General features: G+C 31.6%; 1 protein-coding gene across 22 annotated transcripts in view; it reads right to left on the bottom strand.

Annotated features, from left to right (window-relative positions):
• EMC2 (ER membrane protein complex subunit 2) overlaps positions 1 to 19090 on the bottom strand; it is a 251640-nt gene that overhangs the window by 204148 nt on the left and 28402 nt on the right. For 20 of the 22 annotated variants that reach the window (XR_013351589.1, XR_013351587.1, XR_013351590.1 and 17 more), the window contains exons 8-10: positions 16802 to 16883; positions 15865 to 15975; positions 13638 to 13742 (exon numbers count right to left, since the gene is read on the bottom strand). Coding sequence is in view for 6 of the 22 variants with exons in the window: in XM_077846975.1 (XP_077703101.1) it covers positions 13638 to 13742; positions 15865 to 15975; positions 16802 to 16883 (298 nt within the window). In the remaining 16 variants the exon portion in view is untranslated. Of the gene's footprint in view, positions 1 to 642; positions 2217 to 4368; positions 4517 to 4680; positions 4769 to 13637; positions 13743 to 15864; positions 15976 to 16801; positions 16884 to 19090 lie in introns of those variants that run through there. The other 2 variants (XM_077846980.1, XM_077846979.1) reach the window with 2 other exon arrangements.

Below are 19090 nucleotides of genomic sequence, written 5' to 3'. Positions count from 1 at the left end.
AAATGTGTAATACAGCATTAAATAAATAGAACACAGTTATGGTTTAAAAGAAAACATCCATCAGATTGATGACACAGAACTAAACCATTTCAAAGGAATACAGTGGGAGTGTGGGGAGGTACCAAACTGGAGCAATTTAAAGAATGAGAGGGGAAGAACAGATACAAGTTTAGAAAATTGAAGGAATTAGACTGAAATCAAAAACAAAAAACAGAATCAGGGTAGTAGCTGGAGGTGAATCATGAAAATGAAGGGAGTTGTTTTAAAAAGGTAATGAAATGGACATATATGAGTGTTAACAGGAAGAATTCTAGTTGAAAGAAAAGATACAAAAGAAAAATAGTTTAAGGACAAATTTGAAGAAAAGCAATGATGTGACATTTCAGAGAAGACAGGATGCTCTGTGGTAGAAGTCAGTAAGGCAAATTTGTGAAACTAAAATAAGGCTTAGGTATAAAAAATGAGGACAGTGGTGGGAAATCATTCAGACAAGGGCAGGGCTATTTTTTTCTACTCTAAGAGAAAAAGAGGTTAGGTCAAGTACAAAAACGTCTGATACTGGGTATGTTTTTCTCTGTGAATTAGTCAGAAAGCTCTGTTAGTTTGCTGGGGCTGCCTTAACAAAGCACACAGAGAACTGGGTGTTTTAAACAACATAAATTTATTTCATCATAGTTCTAAAGGCCTGAAGTCCAAGATCAAGGTGTCAGGAGGGTTGGTTTCTTCTGTGGAATCACTCCTCGGCTTGTAGATGGGTATCTTTCTTTGTCTTCCCATGGTTTTTCCTCTGTTGTCTGTGTCCTAAGTTCTTCTTATAAAGATACCAATCATATTGGATTATGGCCCACCCATATGACCTAACTTCACCTTAATTATCACTTTAAAGACTATCTCCAAATAAAATCACATTCAGAGGTTTGGGGGTTAGGACTTTGACATATGAATATTAGGGGGACACAATTCAGTCTATAACAAGAGGTTACTTGTCAAGAGTGAGAAGGGAGGTTCAAAGTAGTTCTAAATAGTCTGAAATAGTTCTCACAATGACTAAAAATGAAGTAATATAGCTTAAACGGGCAATTTAGTTTGTTCAGTTTAATTCAAAATGAAAGTATAATTTCATAAATAAATTATGACTTTAATTATTCCACTAAAAATTGTTTTACAAGTCAGAAAATATGAATTCTAATCCCTGCTATGCTAACAAGTAACGTCCCTCGGATACATCTATCTCTTATTTTTCTCATTCTAAAATAGTAAGAATATATCACAGAATAGATACATACCTCAGAGTATACTAGAAAATACACGGACTTGGGAACCCCTGACATCCTGGTCCTGCTCTTTCACAGAAGAGCTTAATTTCTCAGAACCTTGATTCCTCATCCTAAAATAGAATATAACTAATTCATTTAGTCCCTTCCAGAGATGCCCCGGATGGCTCAGCGGTTGAGCGTCTGTCTTTGGCTCAGGACATGATCCCGGAGTCGCAGGATTGAGTCCTGCATGGAGCCTGCTTCACCCTCTGCCTGTGTCTGCCTCTCTCTCTCTGTCTCTCATGCATAAATAAAATCTTAAAAAATAATAATAATAAAGTCCCTTCTAAAATCTTAAAAGTTCTATGAAATAAAGTTACTTTGAGAATAAATGGATTGTGGCATCAGAAAAAAAAGATTCTCTGAAGCATTTATCAATAAAAATTATATGCTCCCAGCATGCTGAAGCACTGGTCTTCCTTTTCTATCTTTTCTACATCCTCCTCTGCTCCCAAGTCAATAATATCCTATGGCTAAGGTTGGCTTAAATAGTGTATGTTGAGTTACAACAAAGTATTACTACTTTTGTTATATGTACTTGTCTACTCTAACTTTAAATCATTACATTTTGAAACACCATTCCCAGCATGTCTAAAATAAGAGCTTTAGCATATTTAAAAAAATTAATGGACATAGTAGTAGTGAGAAACATACATGGCAAAAGTAACAAGAAAATCCAAACAATGTCTTAAACAATGGAGAGTTTATTTTTCTCATGTGATAAGTGCAGAGGATGGCAACTCATGTTTGTTCAAGTATCCAATATGCCATCAGGGATGCAGGCTCTCCCTAGTCTTTCTACAAAGTCATCTCTGAAAGGTAGCTTTCATTCTCCTATTTATTGTTTCACAGTTGTAAGATGGCTGTTGTATCTCTAAACATGTTGACTACACTCATGGCCTGAAGGAAGAGAAAGAGGCAAAAAGCTTCATAAAGCTCTGACTTTTTAGGGATCCCTGGGTGGCGCAGCGGTTTGGCGCCTGCCTTTGGCCCAGGGCGCGATCCTGGAGATCCGGGATCGAATCCCACATCAGGCTCCCGGTGCATGGAGCCTGCTTCTCCCTCTGCCTGTGTCTCTGCCTCTCTCTCTCTCTCACTGTGTGCCTATCATGAATAAAAAAAAAAAAAAAAAAAAAAAAAAAAAAGCTCTGACTTTTTAATTTGAAAGGAAAACCCTTCCCAATAGTCTTCTGTTCATTTTATTAGCCTTAAATAGGTAACATGCCCGCACTCTGGATATCTGCACTGCCCACTATGGTAGCCATGAATCACATGCAGCTACTTAAATTAAAATTAAATTAAAAATTCAATTTCTCATTTCTACTAGCCACATTTCAAGTTCTCAGTAGCTACATACAGTTAGTTAGTGGCTACCATACAGAACACCACAAATAACAGAAGATTTCCTTCACTGCAAAAAGTACTACCTTGGCATATCACAGACCATAAGAAATGAAATCACCTCTGTTTTTTTAGATCAATCATGATATATATCCTAGGGCTGAGGTAAAGTAAGGTCCTTATCTCCTTGAAGAACAAGGATCTCTGGTCCTACCGAACAATGTAAGATACTGTTAATGAGGAAAAAGTGGTGGTAGAAGCAGTTGGCAAATATCTGCCACGATAGGATGATCAGTACACTTACTTAAACTGAGGTTTATTAAATTTATATACATTAACAATGTATTTCATAAAAAATTCTTGGCAAGCAGGTTTTAAAATTAGAAAAATAAATTGAAACTTAGGTTGATGATTATAAAAGGCACTACCTCACACAAATTTAATTGCTAAAGTAAACACTACCTTAGTGACTTATACGAGGTTAGAGGGAAGAAAGGTAGTGGAATAATATATGAGCACTTTATAGCAAACAAATCTGAGATGGGTGATTACGTTGAAAATGCAGTTACTAAATTCATGGGCAAAAGAGAGTGTATCTTGTGATAACAAAGATTTGTTGATAAGAATTATCTTTATGTGGGGAATTTTACATTCTGCTCACTTCTCATGGCAGAATAAAACTAAAAAGACTGCAAAATAAAAGAATTAGACCAGATATGGAGAATAATTTACTAACAGAATTATTCAAAAGATTAAAAACTGATATTGACAATAGTTTTCTTCCTAAAGACTTCCAGGTTGTCAATTCCTCCATCAACCCCATTTGCCTAAATCCAGCAATGACAAGTATGTAGAAGTTTCTGTACTAATGGTACAGAACTAATTATTTATATATGTAAACTATTTATATATGTAATTATACATGTATGCGATACATAGAACATGTAATTTGTATATGTAAATTATAAACTACTACTACTACCAATACATGCCCTGAATGGCTAATTGCCTATCTTAAAAACTGATTTGTGTCTGAATAAAGTTCTTAAAAGTGTCTCAAAATTTCTTTCTATTCCACTGAAACATGCAAAACACTATTGAAGGTAGTATAATGGTTGTTTATCATGAAAAGAGAAAAAGGAAAGAGAAATTCTTATTAAGGAAGTAATGAAATATGAGAACTGTAAAAATTTTGCCCCTAAAGATAGTTTAGATTTTATTTTCCCTAGTAAAAATAACTCAGCCACTGAAACCTTTTTTTTTCACTGAAATCTCTTTAATCTCTACTATGTTGTCTTAATATTCTTTTATGTAGTTTATACTTAAAAGTTTAATAACTTTAACTTTCATAAAGGTTAAATTTGATTATTATATGAACCTTAAAACTGCTTACAGGTAAAAAATCTCAGTTATGGCCTATGGCAAAACAAAAATTTTACAGAGATATTACTAAACTTTGGAGAATGATATATATTAAGCAAGACTTATCAGAATAATATTATAGTGCATAAAACAGTAACCCACTGGAATGCACAGCAAAATCCAACTTAACACTATAAAGAGAAATCAAAATAATTTGCCAATATTTTGCTTGTCTGGTATGCATGCTATCTATTTCTTTTCACAAATAAGGAGTTAGCTAGAAACTGAGTTCTAAAACAACATATTCACTTCTTGAGTATAACAAAAAAGAATCTAGAATCTTCATACACAAGTTTAATAAATCACATGATTTATTTATGGGATTTCTACATCACATTGTGGCTTAAAAGAAGTTCTGTATGTGTGATATGAAGAGAATGATGTACAATCAATATGAATCTTGTTAAATCTCTCTTCCATGGACTTTCTCCATCTTCCTGCTTAGCAATAAAAGGCATTTTTAGGTTTATATAAACATTCTTTACAATTGCCCTCTTAACAAAAATTAGTATATAAATAGCACTAGGCATTTAGTAAATAAGTCACAGGCCAATAAGTTCAACTGTGCAGTTGTGAAATGTAATGTGAAAGAGTCTGAAACCTTAAGACTGGGTGATCTGCAGTGTTTCCAACATGTCTTCAACTGCCTTAAGAGAGTATTTAGTTTCCTTCTTACTTCGACCTGCAAACTAATTTAAAAAAAAAAAAAAATGCAATTAGGCTCAATTTCATGGCAGGTTCAAACTCATAATCTTACCTTTATGTTGCTGACAAGAGTTAACATTATCTATTTTGTCACTAGCATGAAATCAAGTATCTTTTCTTCAATAAAACAAAATTTGGGTTTTATTCTTTGCTTTTATTTCCTTAACCTCCAGAACTTATCTAGAAAAATGTTGCTACAGCCAATGTCAGAGAAATTACTGCCTGTGCTCTCTTCTAGGATTTTTATGGTTTTGGTTTCAGGTCTCACATTTACTCTTTAATGCATTTTGAGTTATTTTCTGTATGGTATAAGAAAATGGTCCAATTTCATTCTTTTGCATGTAGCTATGTCCAGTTTTCCCAACATCATTTGTTGAAGAAACTTTTTCCCATTACATATTCTTGCCTCTTTTGTTAAAGATTAATTAAACATATAATTGTGGGTTTGCTTCTGGGCTTTTTATCCTGTTCCACTGATCTGTCTATTTTTATGCCAGGACCATATTGTTTTGATTAATACAGCTTTGTAGAATAACTTGAAGGAATTGTGATACCTCCAGCTTTGCTTTGTTTTTCTTGTTTAAGATTGCTTTGGCTATTAAGGGGCTTTTGTAGCTCCATACAAATTTAGGATTATTTGTTCTAGTTCTGTGAAAAATATTGTTGGTATTTTGACAGGGATTGCATTAAATCTTCAGATTACTTTGGGCAATAAGCACCCTTTTAACAATAACTGTTCTCCCAATCCATGAATATGGAATATCCTTCCATTTTGCTTGTGTCGTCTTTAATTTCTTTCATCAAAGTTCAAAATTTGGACTTTACATTTTCATTAAGGTTTCATTTTTAGTTGAAGTGCACTATGATTTCACTGCAAAATTGGCCAATTTAAATGCTTTAGTGTGATAACCTATAAAAACATAAATTTGATTTTAAAACTATCCTCTTTCAACTAGAAACTTTCATGAAATAAAAAGTTCAACTTACAAATGAAATTTATACTTCTGTAGAAATGTAAACCATTTCTACTTGTCAGACATCTAAAAAATATTTACAATTTCAAAGTAAAATGTAAATGTACAAGTACTTTCTATTAAATATTTTCAAGTTGTAAGACATCTCTAAAATTAATTAAATTAAGTCACAATCTTTAAAAAGTTTCTGGAATTATTAGTGGACTAGATGATATGTTTCTGCAGCAAAGGCTGTCAAATAAAACTCTACGTTACAAAAAAAATAAAAACTCTGTTACATATTTAAATAATGTAAACATGTTTTAAGATATGCATTACTAAAAAAAAAAAAAAAAGATATGCATTACTAGTTTATAAAGTTGTAATTTTATAAAACCAAATTGGGATTGGATTTTATAATTAAAACAAAATACAATGCATTAAAAACGGTATCTTTGCATATTTAAAAGCAAATTCATGGCATATTAAATTCAATACAATGCACATAATCAGTAAGGAAAACACTTGAATACCCCATGCTGATTTCAAAATGAGTTTTCTAACTAGACTGACAATTCTCATCATTTATCAGTTTGAATACTACAGATTTACTAAATAAATGTTCCTTGTGGGGGTAAGAGAAGGTTTATTATATCAACATTCTCTGTACCCCTGTTTAAAGTATTGATTAACATTTGCTATTAGCAAAATATAGTATTTTTACTATACGTCTAAGCACTCATACATTTTCAAGTGACTGATTTTCTCTGCAAATACCAATGCTGTCTTAAGCACTTAGCACTTGATTTATGATGTGTTCCTTCTCTTTTGTAATTAACTTAATTTGGCAAACTTCTCATGACCTGTTGAGAAAGATTAAGTGATCAAGCACAGGTAAAATCACAGAAGCAATAGACTTCAGGAATTGGTAACCTGCCTCTGACCTCTCTGGCTGCAGGTTAACATCATGATTCTTCTACTTCCTAAACCATTAGCTTCTATGGTTGAATCTTGATTTGATAGAGTAAATAATGGGGATTTCTAGAGAAATGCCAGGGGAAGAAAAAAGCTTCTCATAGGAATCAAGATCACTTTATACCTTTTATAAGACATTACTAAGGAATTCAAATGTTAAATATACAATTCCTAATTACAAAATATGGTAATAGCAATACAATTAAAATTCTGACTTTTCATAATTTCCGATGGTGACTAAAAGATATGAGGTGTGTTATTATTCCTATTATCTAGTTGATAAATTCACTTTCACAAGGACTTACCAAGAACAGAAAGCCTTTTCTTTTACTACTGCCTATCCAAAGTAAACAGGAATGGTCTTAATCAGATATTTAAAGGACTAATTCTAAGAAAAAGCTTTGATGGATCTGACCAACATAGGATACCACATAGTAACATTAACTCCAATTTTTTAATTAGCAAAACAGAACAATGAAAAATTTCTGTAGAACTGAAGTCATAACCACTATTTTAAAATACAGCACTTTTCTTGATTTGTACTTAAACATAATAATAGTAAATACAAATTTGTGATTTTTTAAATTAGGTAATTAAAAAAAACACCTAAGATTGTGTGTCAACACTATGACAGGCCAATACAATTTAGAATAAGCCAAACTTATTTGTGTCAGAACAAATAAAAAGAAAGTTGGAAATATAAATCTATCACTTCAAATTTTGCCTGACATGCAATTATTTTGTCTATTCCAGAATTATATGGCAATTTAACTGATTAAGCCGGAATCCTATTTTTCCCTCAAATCATGATTTAATTTTCCATTTCCCAAAAGGATAGAAACAGAATCACCTCTGCAATCATAAATAACATATGGATTGCTAGCACAGATGAATTTAACAGTGTACCAAAGAAGCATTTATCTGGAAAATTATTGTGAGTAGGTTCACATTAAAGTTTTTCATGAGCATTAATCAAACTTGCCTGCCTCTACTGAACATGCTAAACCAATTACCTAATTGAAGAGCAAGTAGTAGCCATATTCTGTTTCATTATTAAGTAGAAAGAAAGAAGGAAAACCAGTTCTTAAAATCTCATTTTCTCTAATTTATAAATGCCTAGAAAAACATTATAATAAGGAGTATTTATTATATACTTTATACTTGTTTATATGCCTAGACATGAGTCATAAAATTCTCAATTAGATCCCAGAGATTTATCTAATTACTAAAGTGTCAATCTCTAAAAGTTATATTTTCCATATTAATCACAAATACTGCATTTTTGTTTTCATAGTTAGATTTTGCTTAAATAAACTCTTCTTTCATAATTCTCTATGAATCTTAAAGAAAACTCACCAGAAAACACTGTCAAATAAAAACTTTTTTATCAAACTCAAAGGTTAATAATTTATCCACTGTGGTAACTGGAATAAATTGGGTTAAAATTTACCTTTGCATAATTTGTGCAAAATAATATGGGTGGACAAAGTACTAGGATAAATAAATTGGAACACTGGATGGATCAATCTCAGAAACATTACACTGAGTGAAAGAAGCCAGGCACAAAAGAGTACATAACCTATGATCTCATTTATATAAAGTTCTAGTAGAGGCAAAACTAATTCATAGTCATAAAAATGCTATCAGTGCTTGTCTGTAGTGTCAGGAGGGGCTGACTGCAGAGTGGCAGAAGGACTTTCTGGGGTGACAGAAATGCTACAATACTTCAACTGTGCATTTAAAATGTATGTACATTACTGTATATAAATCATACTTCAATAAAGCAGATAAAAAAGAAAAAGGCAAAATAAATGAAAACAGAAGGTGGGGACTATGAAGCTTTACAATAGTATAATAAATTGCCAAATGACCACATATCTCTCTTCCCAAGAGGTGAAGTATTACATCCCCTGAATCTGGGTTGACCATGTGACTTGTTTTGCTCAATGGAAAATTAGGAAAATGTGACGCAGAGACTTAAAAAGTCCTTGCACAGTAGAGTTTGACTGTTTGCTACTCCTGGAATCCTAAGACCACCACATGAGTAAGTCCAAGTTATCCTGCCAAATGAGAAACAAGAGGCCCAGCCCTCCCAGCTGACAGACAGCCAAAGTCAGAAATTTAAGTGAGGCCATCAACCACTAGCATACTGAAGAAATATAAATAAGCCCAGTCGAGACGAGCAGAATTACTCAACTGAGTCCAAGCTAAACAGCCTACCTATAGAATCATAAGCAAATAAGTTGTTATTTTAAATCACTAAGTTAGCAAAAGGTAATGGATACAAATATTTATGGAATCTGATTCATAGAAAGAACACAAAACCTCTAAAGAGAAAGCACAGAATATACAAGCTTTAAAAGAACAAAGAGATTTTATTTAAAATCTGTTAGTGGTGCCGAGGGACAAATAAATTTTGCATGATAGGTGTAGTTGAGGAGTATTGGAAGTTGCTATACAGAAACCTGACACGACCAACAGAGATACGTTACCTTCCTGCAGTGGTATCTAAAAATGATAGAAATTGGCAAAAGTTCTTTTTTCTATCCCTTCCTATAGAGTCAAGAGAAAGCAAATCACATCTTCAGTAAAGATGTGTAAAACATCTCTGTGGACTAAGGAGTTTATGATGTAAAACTCAAATACTGAAGAGTACCAATGACATTCTTAGAGGTCTTTCCAAAGAACAAAGACTTTATAAATCTATAAACAGAATGGATCTAGTAAGGCAAAATTTAAAAGAAGAAAAGAATGGCAGGGGTAAATATTACTAACAGGGTTTAGATCTACAAACAGTGGCTTAAAATACTGAAATAACAGATTCATGTCCAGTGGTAAGGTGCATCTCCTAAGGCAGAAAAGGGCATACTTGTCTGGCATTGTATTACGAAGGAGATAGGGAGAAAGTAAAACAAAACTAAACTCTGAAATTAGTTCACATTATTCAATTGTTCACACGAGAAAATAACTGGGAGGAGAGTGAAAAACTGCATTTCTAGTTTCAGATACATTTATACCTGACATTTCTTTATAGAGGCAGTTTATTGTAGCTGTTAAGAGCACCAACTCTGGAGTCAGACTCCCTAGGTTTGAAAATAGCTGTTATTAACCAGCTATGTTAATTGGGAAAGTTATTTAATCTTTCAATGCTTTAATTTCTTTATTTCTAAAATAGGAAAAATACCTCATAAGAAATTTTCTAGAAGAATTTGCTCTTATAACCATTCTTGTTGTGGTCATATTTGCAATGAACACAGCAAGCATCACAAAGTAAACCTGGAGCATGTAATTATTAAAAACAACATAATACATATTAGAGCAATTTGATGAAAATTATGTATTAATTCTTTTAATCCTCAGAAAACTTCTATATCCATCTTGGAGATGAAAACCTATGCCCAGAAATAGTATACAATTTATCCCAAACTGCATAAATAATTAATGTCAGAACCAAACTTTGAAGACATACAACACAGATCCAGCACTGGTGTTCTTCTCATAACTCCTACATGGTGATACTAGCTTCCACGAATGGGATTCATGACAGAACAGAGATGTCTGTTATCCAGTTGTCTGTTATCTGGATAGCTACATGGGGGAAAATTGACCCTTATTTCACACCATACATAGAAATCAATTCCAAATGGATTATGGATCTAAATATAAAAGGTAGAAGAAATAAAAAAAACTCTCAAGACACACAAAATTATCTTTATGACTATGAGTAGCAACCAATTTCTTAAACACAAAAAGCACAAACCATAAAAGAATATAAATGAACATTTTTTACTTCAGAACTTCTACTCATCAAAATCATGAGATAGCAGGTAAGCAATTGAAGAAATTTTCTGCACGTATAACAAAAAGCTCATAATCAGAAAACTAAAAAACAAAATAAAAAGTCATAAATCAATTAAAAAGATAGACTTCAAGAAAGAGGATATTCAAATAGCCAATAAACATGAAAAAATGCTCAATCTCACTGGTCATCAGGGAGATGAAAAATGAAACCATTAAGATGCCACTATACATGTATCAGAATGGTTATAATTACAAAAACTGACAGGACCAAGTATTAGTAAAGATGTGGAACTATGAGTACTGCCAAACATGACTGGTGGGACTATAAAAAGCTAATTTGGAAAATAAATTATGACCCAGTATTTCCACTCAAAGGCATACACTCATCAGAAGCACATGTATACCAAAAGACTGCAGCAATATTCAGTATAGCATTATTCAAAATAGCCCCCAACAGGAAATAACCCAAATGCCTACCAACAACTGACTAGATAAATTGTAGTATAGTTCATACAACAGACTATATAGTACAATGAAAATAAATGAACTAGACATGAAAAGGGATAAATGTCATAATTATATTAGTGAAATAGGCTAGACAAAAATGAATACATACTATGATACTATAAAGTTCAAAAACAAGCCAAAACTAGGGATTATGAATCAATACTCTTGAGGTTAATAGAAGTAGAAATTAAGAGGATGTACTATGAGGGCTCTGGGGTACTGTAATGTTCCCATTTCTTGACATGGATACATTTACCTTGCATAATTCACTGAAATGTATATTTATTACTTGGGTTCTTTTTTCTATATATGTTGTAATGAAAACTGATTTTAAAAATATAATCATGCCATGTCAAAAAAAGCACTCTCTGAGCAGCTAGTTGTTTCTCAAAAATATCTCAAAAAAAAGGACATAGTCTGCATACCCTTAGTTTTATATTATCCAAGTCTTATCTTTAAATCTCTCTCTCACACATGCACACATATACACACACACACACTCTCTCTCTCTCTCTCGGCCTACTAACTATGGAAACCCATTATGATCTGTGCTATCTCAAACTAACTACATTTAAAGAAGCACAGCCTGGCTAATATTTATGAATATTCTGACTTACAATATGCCAAAAGAATTAATATTCTCTATTATATATAATAAAAATACACAAGTGACTTTAAAAAATGTGATCATGAGGGCACTGATTTTTTTTTAATCTCAACCTTCTCCAACCAGGTGGAGTACAAAAAGAAACAGTACCAAAACAAAGTAACAAAAAACAAGCCCAAAGAAAACATCTTCAAAAAAACCTACATTACAGGCAATATCCAAAACCCTGTAATTTGGTTTTATCACCAATAGTGGAAAGACCTACAAAAGATCAACAGCTGTATGGTAGGATTACGTATGGTAGGATGAATAACGTATAACTCTAAAAGTTGAAGAAATGAACAAAGTTATGAATTGATGAATCTGCAAATGGTCTGAAAAACCAGGACAGTCCCAAAGGCTGAAAATCAAAGGTAAGTGTTAAAAGCTGGATGTAATATGACGTTAAGCAACCCTAAGAGTGTACAACCTCAAAAACTCTGAAATGTCCAGCAAACACCCTCTTCTAGGAAGGAAAAAAAAATCTCACACTGAAGGATAATCACCAGAAACTGAAACCAAATTGAATAGGGCAGAAACACAAAGGGAGAGATGGCTCACTAAAGGGAGAGGAGTGGGTAAGAGAAAGGTAGTGATGTCCACAGTCAGCAAATCCCAGAATAAAATAAAAGAACTAACAACAAAATGCAACATTTAAAGCTGAGGGCAACACCTCAGAATTCAAGATCTACAGAGCTCTAGGGGTAGAAAAGAAGGCCGAAGCCAGAAAATCTTTCTGAACCACACTGATTCTGAGAAAGACTGTATACAGAAGGTCTTATTTAAGTTCTGTACATCAAAGAGGAAGCCATAAAAAGTCAAGTTGGGAAAATTATCCTATTTTCGACACCCTTACTCCACAAAAACCTTCTTCCAATAAAAACTATCTGATTTAAACAAGGAAAACAACAAAAGAATACAGATTAACTCCATAAAAAAATTACTAGAGGAAAAAAACCAAACTGACAGAAAAAGATTTGAAAGAAAATGAATGATAGAGGAACGAGGTGAGAGAGGAAATCCAATAAACTGTTAGAGAGCTGGAAAAAAAATTTAGGCAAGTAAACAGAAAAAATATTTAACACTAAAAGCAACTCTTATCAGATTAACAGAGGATTAAATTTACATTTCGAATGGGACTAATATGCATTTGGGAAAACTGACCTAATAACAATCAACAAAATACACTGTAGTGAAACTAACAGATTTTAATGTTAAAGAAAAAACTCCTTTGGACATCCAGACAAAAAGTCTAAGTCACTTAGGGAAAGAAAATCAGGATGGGATTAGACCTCTTGACAGCAATATTTTAACCTAAAACACAATGGAACATGTTAAAGGTAAGTAAATGTAAGCCAAAGGTTGTAAAAAAAAAGTCGAATTATCCCAGAAATATAAAGACTACAGAGAGAGTTTATAAACATGCAAAATCTAAGAAGATACTATTTTCCCATAAGCTCTTCCTGAAGAATCTCTTAGGGACAAGCTTCAGAAAACTAAGAAATGAGTAGAGAAGTTTCAGATAAGATCTGACATGTAAGCAGAGTACAAAAATATTTTTTATATAGTCTGACGAGCTTCCTTTTAGGCTTTTCTTCTTCCCTTTTAATAACTTGAGATATTCTAATTAATAATATATTCACATATCCAATCTGATTCTGAAATACACTGTGATTTTGCTTACCTTTTCTGGATTTTTAAAATTACTTTTTATTTCCCAAATGCTGACTACTGAAATTTCCAGATGGTCAGGGCTACTTATGGGATCATAAGAGTAATGGACTTCTTTTGAAAAAAGAAGAAAAACAAGTGATCCTACAAGTTAATTCTACAGTTAAAACACATCTGATTAAGACTCAAAGGCATAAAAGTTCAATGATAGACATTTGGCTTCTTAGTTTGATGAAAGAAAAAACAATTAAGAAATATATTAACTCACCTATATGATAATATAAAATTATCAATACTGACCTGATAAGCTCTGTTTATTTGACTAGCTGCCCAACTAGCATATTTCATGTTGTCCTTTTTTGTTTTTGCACTTGCTTTTGGATTAGAAGCAATATGACTTGCCGACTATAAACAAAAAAGAAACATCAAAAACAAAATTCCTTTTTTCTAGCCAAGACAACCAAAAAACATGTAGGATCTTAGTTGCAATCGGAAAACAAAGGGTTTTTAAAAACTGTACCAAAACAATTTTTAAAATAAAAATAAAGTGGAATGAAATTACTATTTAAAAATAAAAATATATTTTAAAATACAGAATAAAATGACAAAAAGAGAGAGCATCTTAAATAATACCTAAATTTATTAGTTATCTACCACAACTCTTAAAGGTAAAATTAAATACTTAAATACTGTAGAGTATCACTTAAATAGTAGAATATTGAAGGTCATTATTACTTGTTATTAAATTATTATTTCTAGTTACTTAATACTGTATTACTTCAGCTTTCCTATGTCAGAATTATAGAATGATTTAATATTAATGTAAAAAGGTATTTCAAAAATAATTTGGTCCAATTTACATTAGTAAGTGAAGAAAAATTTAAGTCCAATAGGAGTTATTTGACTTGACCAAAGCAAGTTATGAAAGCCTTAAAAATAGAAAGAGATCTTCATTTCCAATCTAGTTCTCTTTTCAGTTTACCAAGAGTTTCCAAACTATGTTTCCACAGTACCAATTAGAATCACTGCAATTTGATCCATCCTCTCCTTTTAAAAAATGTACTTAAACAAGGGATTGTTAATCTAGGATCCATGAAAGAATCTGTAAACCACCAAAATTATATACTAATTTTTAAGCATATATTTGTATTTCTTGAGAGAGGAAGATCTTTTATCTTACGCTTAAATATATCATATTCTTAAGAGGATTTGTCCAAGTGATTAAAAAAAATTAAGCCTTTCTTTTATACTTAGCTTGTGTTACAGGGTCTTTTTTTCTCTCCTCCTTAGTCAGTGAGGAATTTATTGACCAAAATCTTATTTTTATACTTCTATGTCTTTAATATCATCTTCTTGGTACAAATTTAAGCAAATGCAGTGATTAAGAGAATGACTCTGGAATCAACTGCCTAAGCTGATATCCCAGCTCAATCACTTAGTAAGTCTGTGATATTTTTCAACAAATTCACTAGACCTCTATGTGTTTTAGGTTCACTTTCTGTGAAATGGTAGTAATAATAGTATCTTTTCAAACAGTTGATATAAGGATTTAATGATTTAAAATAATGCCTAGCACATAAAGTGTTATATATAAACTATCATTAATAATTTGTTTTAAAATACTAATAGATTTGTAATTTAATAATTGTTTTAAATACTAATTCTTTTAAAATTAGTACTTCATTTATTTGATAAAGAGATAGCACTGCTACTCTATCTCCAACCTATTGTAATTGGCACTGGTAGATCTAGGAAAAATTTCCTGAAATTCCTTTGAACCATTTTCTAATTATATTTTGCTATTCCTTTCCTAAAAATGATTTCATTTATATTTCTTCCTGCCTCTATTTCTGCAATCAATTCTTTTTCACTGAGCCCCAATAAGACATTCATCCAAAGTCCTTGAAAAGATCAGGATAAATTAAAATTTCAAAGAACTGGCCTATTAAAAAAAGTTTTCTAATTGTAGAGAGAGGGGCTCATTTTATGTATATTTTAAAGCTCAGCAAATTCTTCCTCTATTTCCCATAGCTCTTGTTAATTGACTTTTCTAAGCTCGTCACTTGGCATACATAAACCACAGAAATATTTAATTACATGCTTCCCACAATTCCCAAGCTCTTTTTTGTACCATAAGAAAAGTTTTGACAGTAGAAATTTTATTACTAATGTCTTTTATTGTGTAGTTTAAAACTGCCATACAATTATAATTTAAGGTAAGAAATACAATATTGGGCATAAACCCAAGAATATCAAAACAATTAAAATACATAATATGGTTTTATATCTGCTACTATTTAATAGAGTAGACAAATTCGGATACAATAGGACACATTTTATAATAAAATATCAAATAGGATGTATTAACATTTAAAAATAAAACTTCAGTATTTAACTAGAGGGGAAAAAATAATCTTATCAACAAGATACAAAAAAAAAAAAAAGAGGGAAGTGATTGGATGGGATAGTTAATGGACTTTAAATGACAGATTTCATAAAATAACATTAAACATGCATCTTTACTCACCATGTAAAGCCCAAACAAAGCTCTCATATTTCTGTTGTTCAGTTTCAGTGCCTGCGCAAAATACTTTCTTGAAAGTTCGAGGTTTTCAAGTCCACCTTGGGTATATTTAACCTGTTAGAAATTGCAGAGTGCTGAAATCTGTTTATTTTAGTACTTTGAAATATAGCATGTTTCATCATACCATAGGCATTAGTAATTGAAACAGATATTCTGTAAACAAACGCAAGATGTTAAAAGAATTCATCTTAAAGTTGTTAAAGCTAATCTAAATTTTAAAGCATAATCTCCCTGAAAATTCTATTCTACGAACACTAAGATCATAAGAGCAGTTTTTAAAACAAAATGCTAAAAAAAATTTTTTAATTAAAAAAAAATGCTGTCCGTAAAAAAGCCAATATAATTTATTTTTCAGCTGCCTAAATGCCTAACAACTTTATATTTTCTATTAGCAGCATTCTAAATCTATACTTAAATAGGAGCTGCCCTTTTCTAGTCACCCTGACATTCCTTATTAATGAAATCCTAGCCTTATAGCATTCAATTGTATTACTATTCTTTATAGTAAAATAAATACTTCCTACTTCCAAAAATATTAATCTTAACATGTTTCCTAGAATATGGATTTAAAAATCATAATTGTTGTAAATGTTTCAGAAGCCATTAAATGGTGACAATTAAGGCATCATTAGTTCAAAATTAAAGAGTATACAATAAAAAATACAAAGAATTTCACTGTTTTAAGTAAGTGCTTTTATTTTTAAAGTCATATTCCCATTATAGTAATAAAAACTTAAATCTTTTACAACCTACAGTTTTCATCAGATGTTTTAAATATTTATATACTTGCCTCACATTTAGGACATGTTCTTAGTTCCAAAATAATACCTAACATCAACAAAAATAAAATCATATACATGTTGTTTTTGAGAGCACTTACTTCAGCATACTGCTGACAGTATAAGTGGTTGTGTGGATTAGTCATCATTAGCTCCTCTAAACAAAAGGCTGCTTTAGCATAGCTGAAAAATATGAAGATGAAAAATCAATTTTAAAAGTTACAAATACCACCTTAGCTAAAATAACTTAAAAATAATTTAAAACAGTGATTGAAAATAATCTTAAAACAATTTGTGATATTAGGTATTTTGTTCCCCAAATTTAAAGCTTTATTAATAAAAAGCCTGTTATGCTGAATTCTTAAATACAAATAACAAAGGCTTAGATTCTAAAGCAGCCTATGACCATCAGTAGATATTACATTCTTAAAACTGGGTTACTATTATGAAATCCAAACATTATTCACAACACAGACTTCACAATCTTGTATCAGGTTACATATAAAATAACTTCAAGCCCATTGATCACTTAATAAAATATCTGAATGGCTGAAGTGTAAAAAGGAAATAAACATTTTATTAAATACTATCCACAAAAATCCTTTAGTGACATTATCTACCACACATTGTATTACAAAGACTTTTCATTACTTGTTTGTCAAATACAAAATTATAATGAAGTTAGAAATTTTAAACCCATGAAAGGTAGATCAAGTTAGTGGTTCTGATACGTACTCTACTACTATTTCATTATGTGGTAAAGAAACAAAAACATCTTCCTCAAAACCTGAGGAGAGGACTGCTACAAAGGGCTCTGGAAAAATGGTTTTACACCATGTGACTGTAATTCCCATTAATGCATTTTATGTTTAAAGCAATGTAAATATCGTCACTATTTATAGGAAATCCTAAAGAACACAGGTGTTTTAAAGTTTATTCCCCATGAAAGGTGATGACAGTAGCTAACAGAAAACGGCTACCTACAATTATTTTTGGCATTTGTCACCAACATACAAAGCTACCGATCTTCACACCAAGTCTAATATACTTTTCAAAGTATACATACTGCAATTTCACATATATGTACTAATAACAGCTAACTTATATGCTCATTATGTACCACGCACTTCTCTAGGTGTATTATATGTATTAATTCATTTAATCCTACCACAACTTGAGGAAGCAGGAAATTATCAAAATTTTATAGTTGAGAAGGCACAGAGATACTAACTGAAACCTAGGCGATGCCACTCTGGACAGCCTACTCATAACCACTCTGCATATTGCCTCTATGCACTATACACAATAAAAAACCATGGTAATGATGGTAGTGATGAAGAGGTCAATGGTAACATAAAAATGGGTACAGCAATCAAACTAAAAGGGCCTGAGAAACCAAAAACACCCTGTAGATTACCAAAATCATAGCACTTTAGATTTATATATACATACTGTTATCAAGGATCATACAGCTATTTAGTCTTTTTCATTTTTATACCCAAAACCTAGCACTGGTTCCTGACATGTGATAGGTATATAATAAATGACTGAATGATTACATAAATGTCTAGAACAAAAGTATTGTGATTACCTATCTGGTATATATTTATCATTCTGTAAGAGAAGAAGAAAGTGGTCTCTACCTTAAACACTTCCCTTCTAAATATGTTCCTTTTACTAAGATGATACAAAAAATTCATATTAATGCTAAGAATAAATATTCTTACAGACTCAAATGGATTGAGCACAACTATGACTCCCGTTTTTATACAGTATTAACTAAGATAAAATAGGTAGGAGTGTCTACTGAAAAATGAATGCCAAGATATTTTTCTCAAAATTTATTTAGGAGTTGCTGGATATATTTATACATAGGAGGATCCCTTCTCCTAATTTCACAAAGTATAAAATCAAACTAATTTTGTGGATAAAGTATAGAATCAAATAAACTTAGAGCTAAAAGAAGCAGAAGATGGTCCAAGACAGTTTTCTGAACAGAAGTTCACTCAAGAGTATTTAAACCATATTGGAAAGTATGTGAGTGACCATTTTCTCAATTCTCCCAAGAACAGTACACAGCCAATTCCATTCCAAATCCATAAAAACGTTAATTCATTACAATGACTCATTGATTATAGAATTTAAATTATTTTAATCTATTTAAAGTAACCACTAGTATTAGTATGTCAGAGTCAATAATTAAAGTTTTCATAGTTCTTCAGTTCTTCACTTTTAAAAGCATTTGTATAGGTCACACATTTATCCCCATATTGCTTTATCAACATTATGATTTTTCCTTATAGGATTTTGATAATTCCATTTGTTATAGAATTTTAATAGTAAGGTTGGACCTACAAAAAGGAACCACAGCCACAACCATAATTACTTTA

This window comes from Canis aureus, chromosome 14 (genome assembly GCF_053574225.1).
Source record: "Canis aureus isolate CA01 chromosome 14, VMU_Caureus_v.1.0, whole genome shotgun sequence".
Classification (NCBI taxonomy): Eukaryota; Metazoa; Chordata; class Mammalia; order Carnivora; family Canidae; genus Canis; species Canis aureus.
This window is presented reverse-complemented; position numbering and strand designations above follow the sequence as displayed.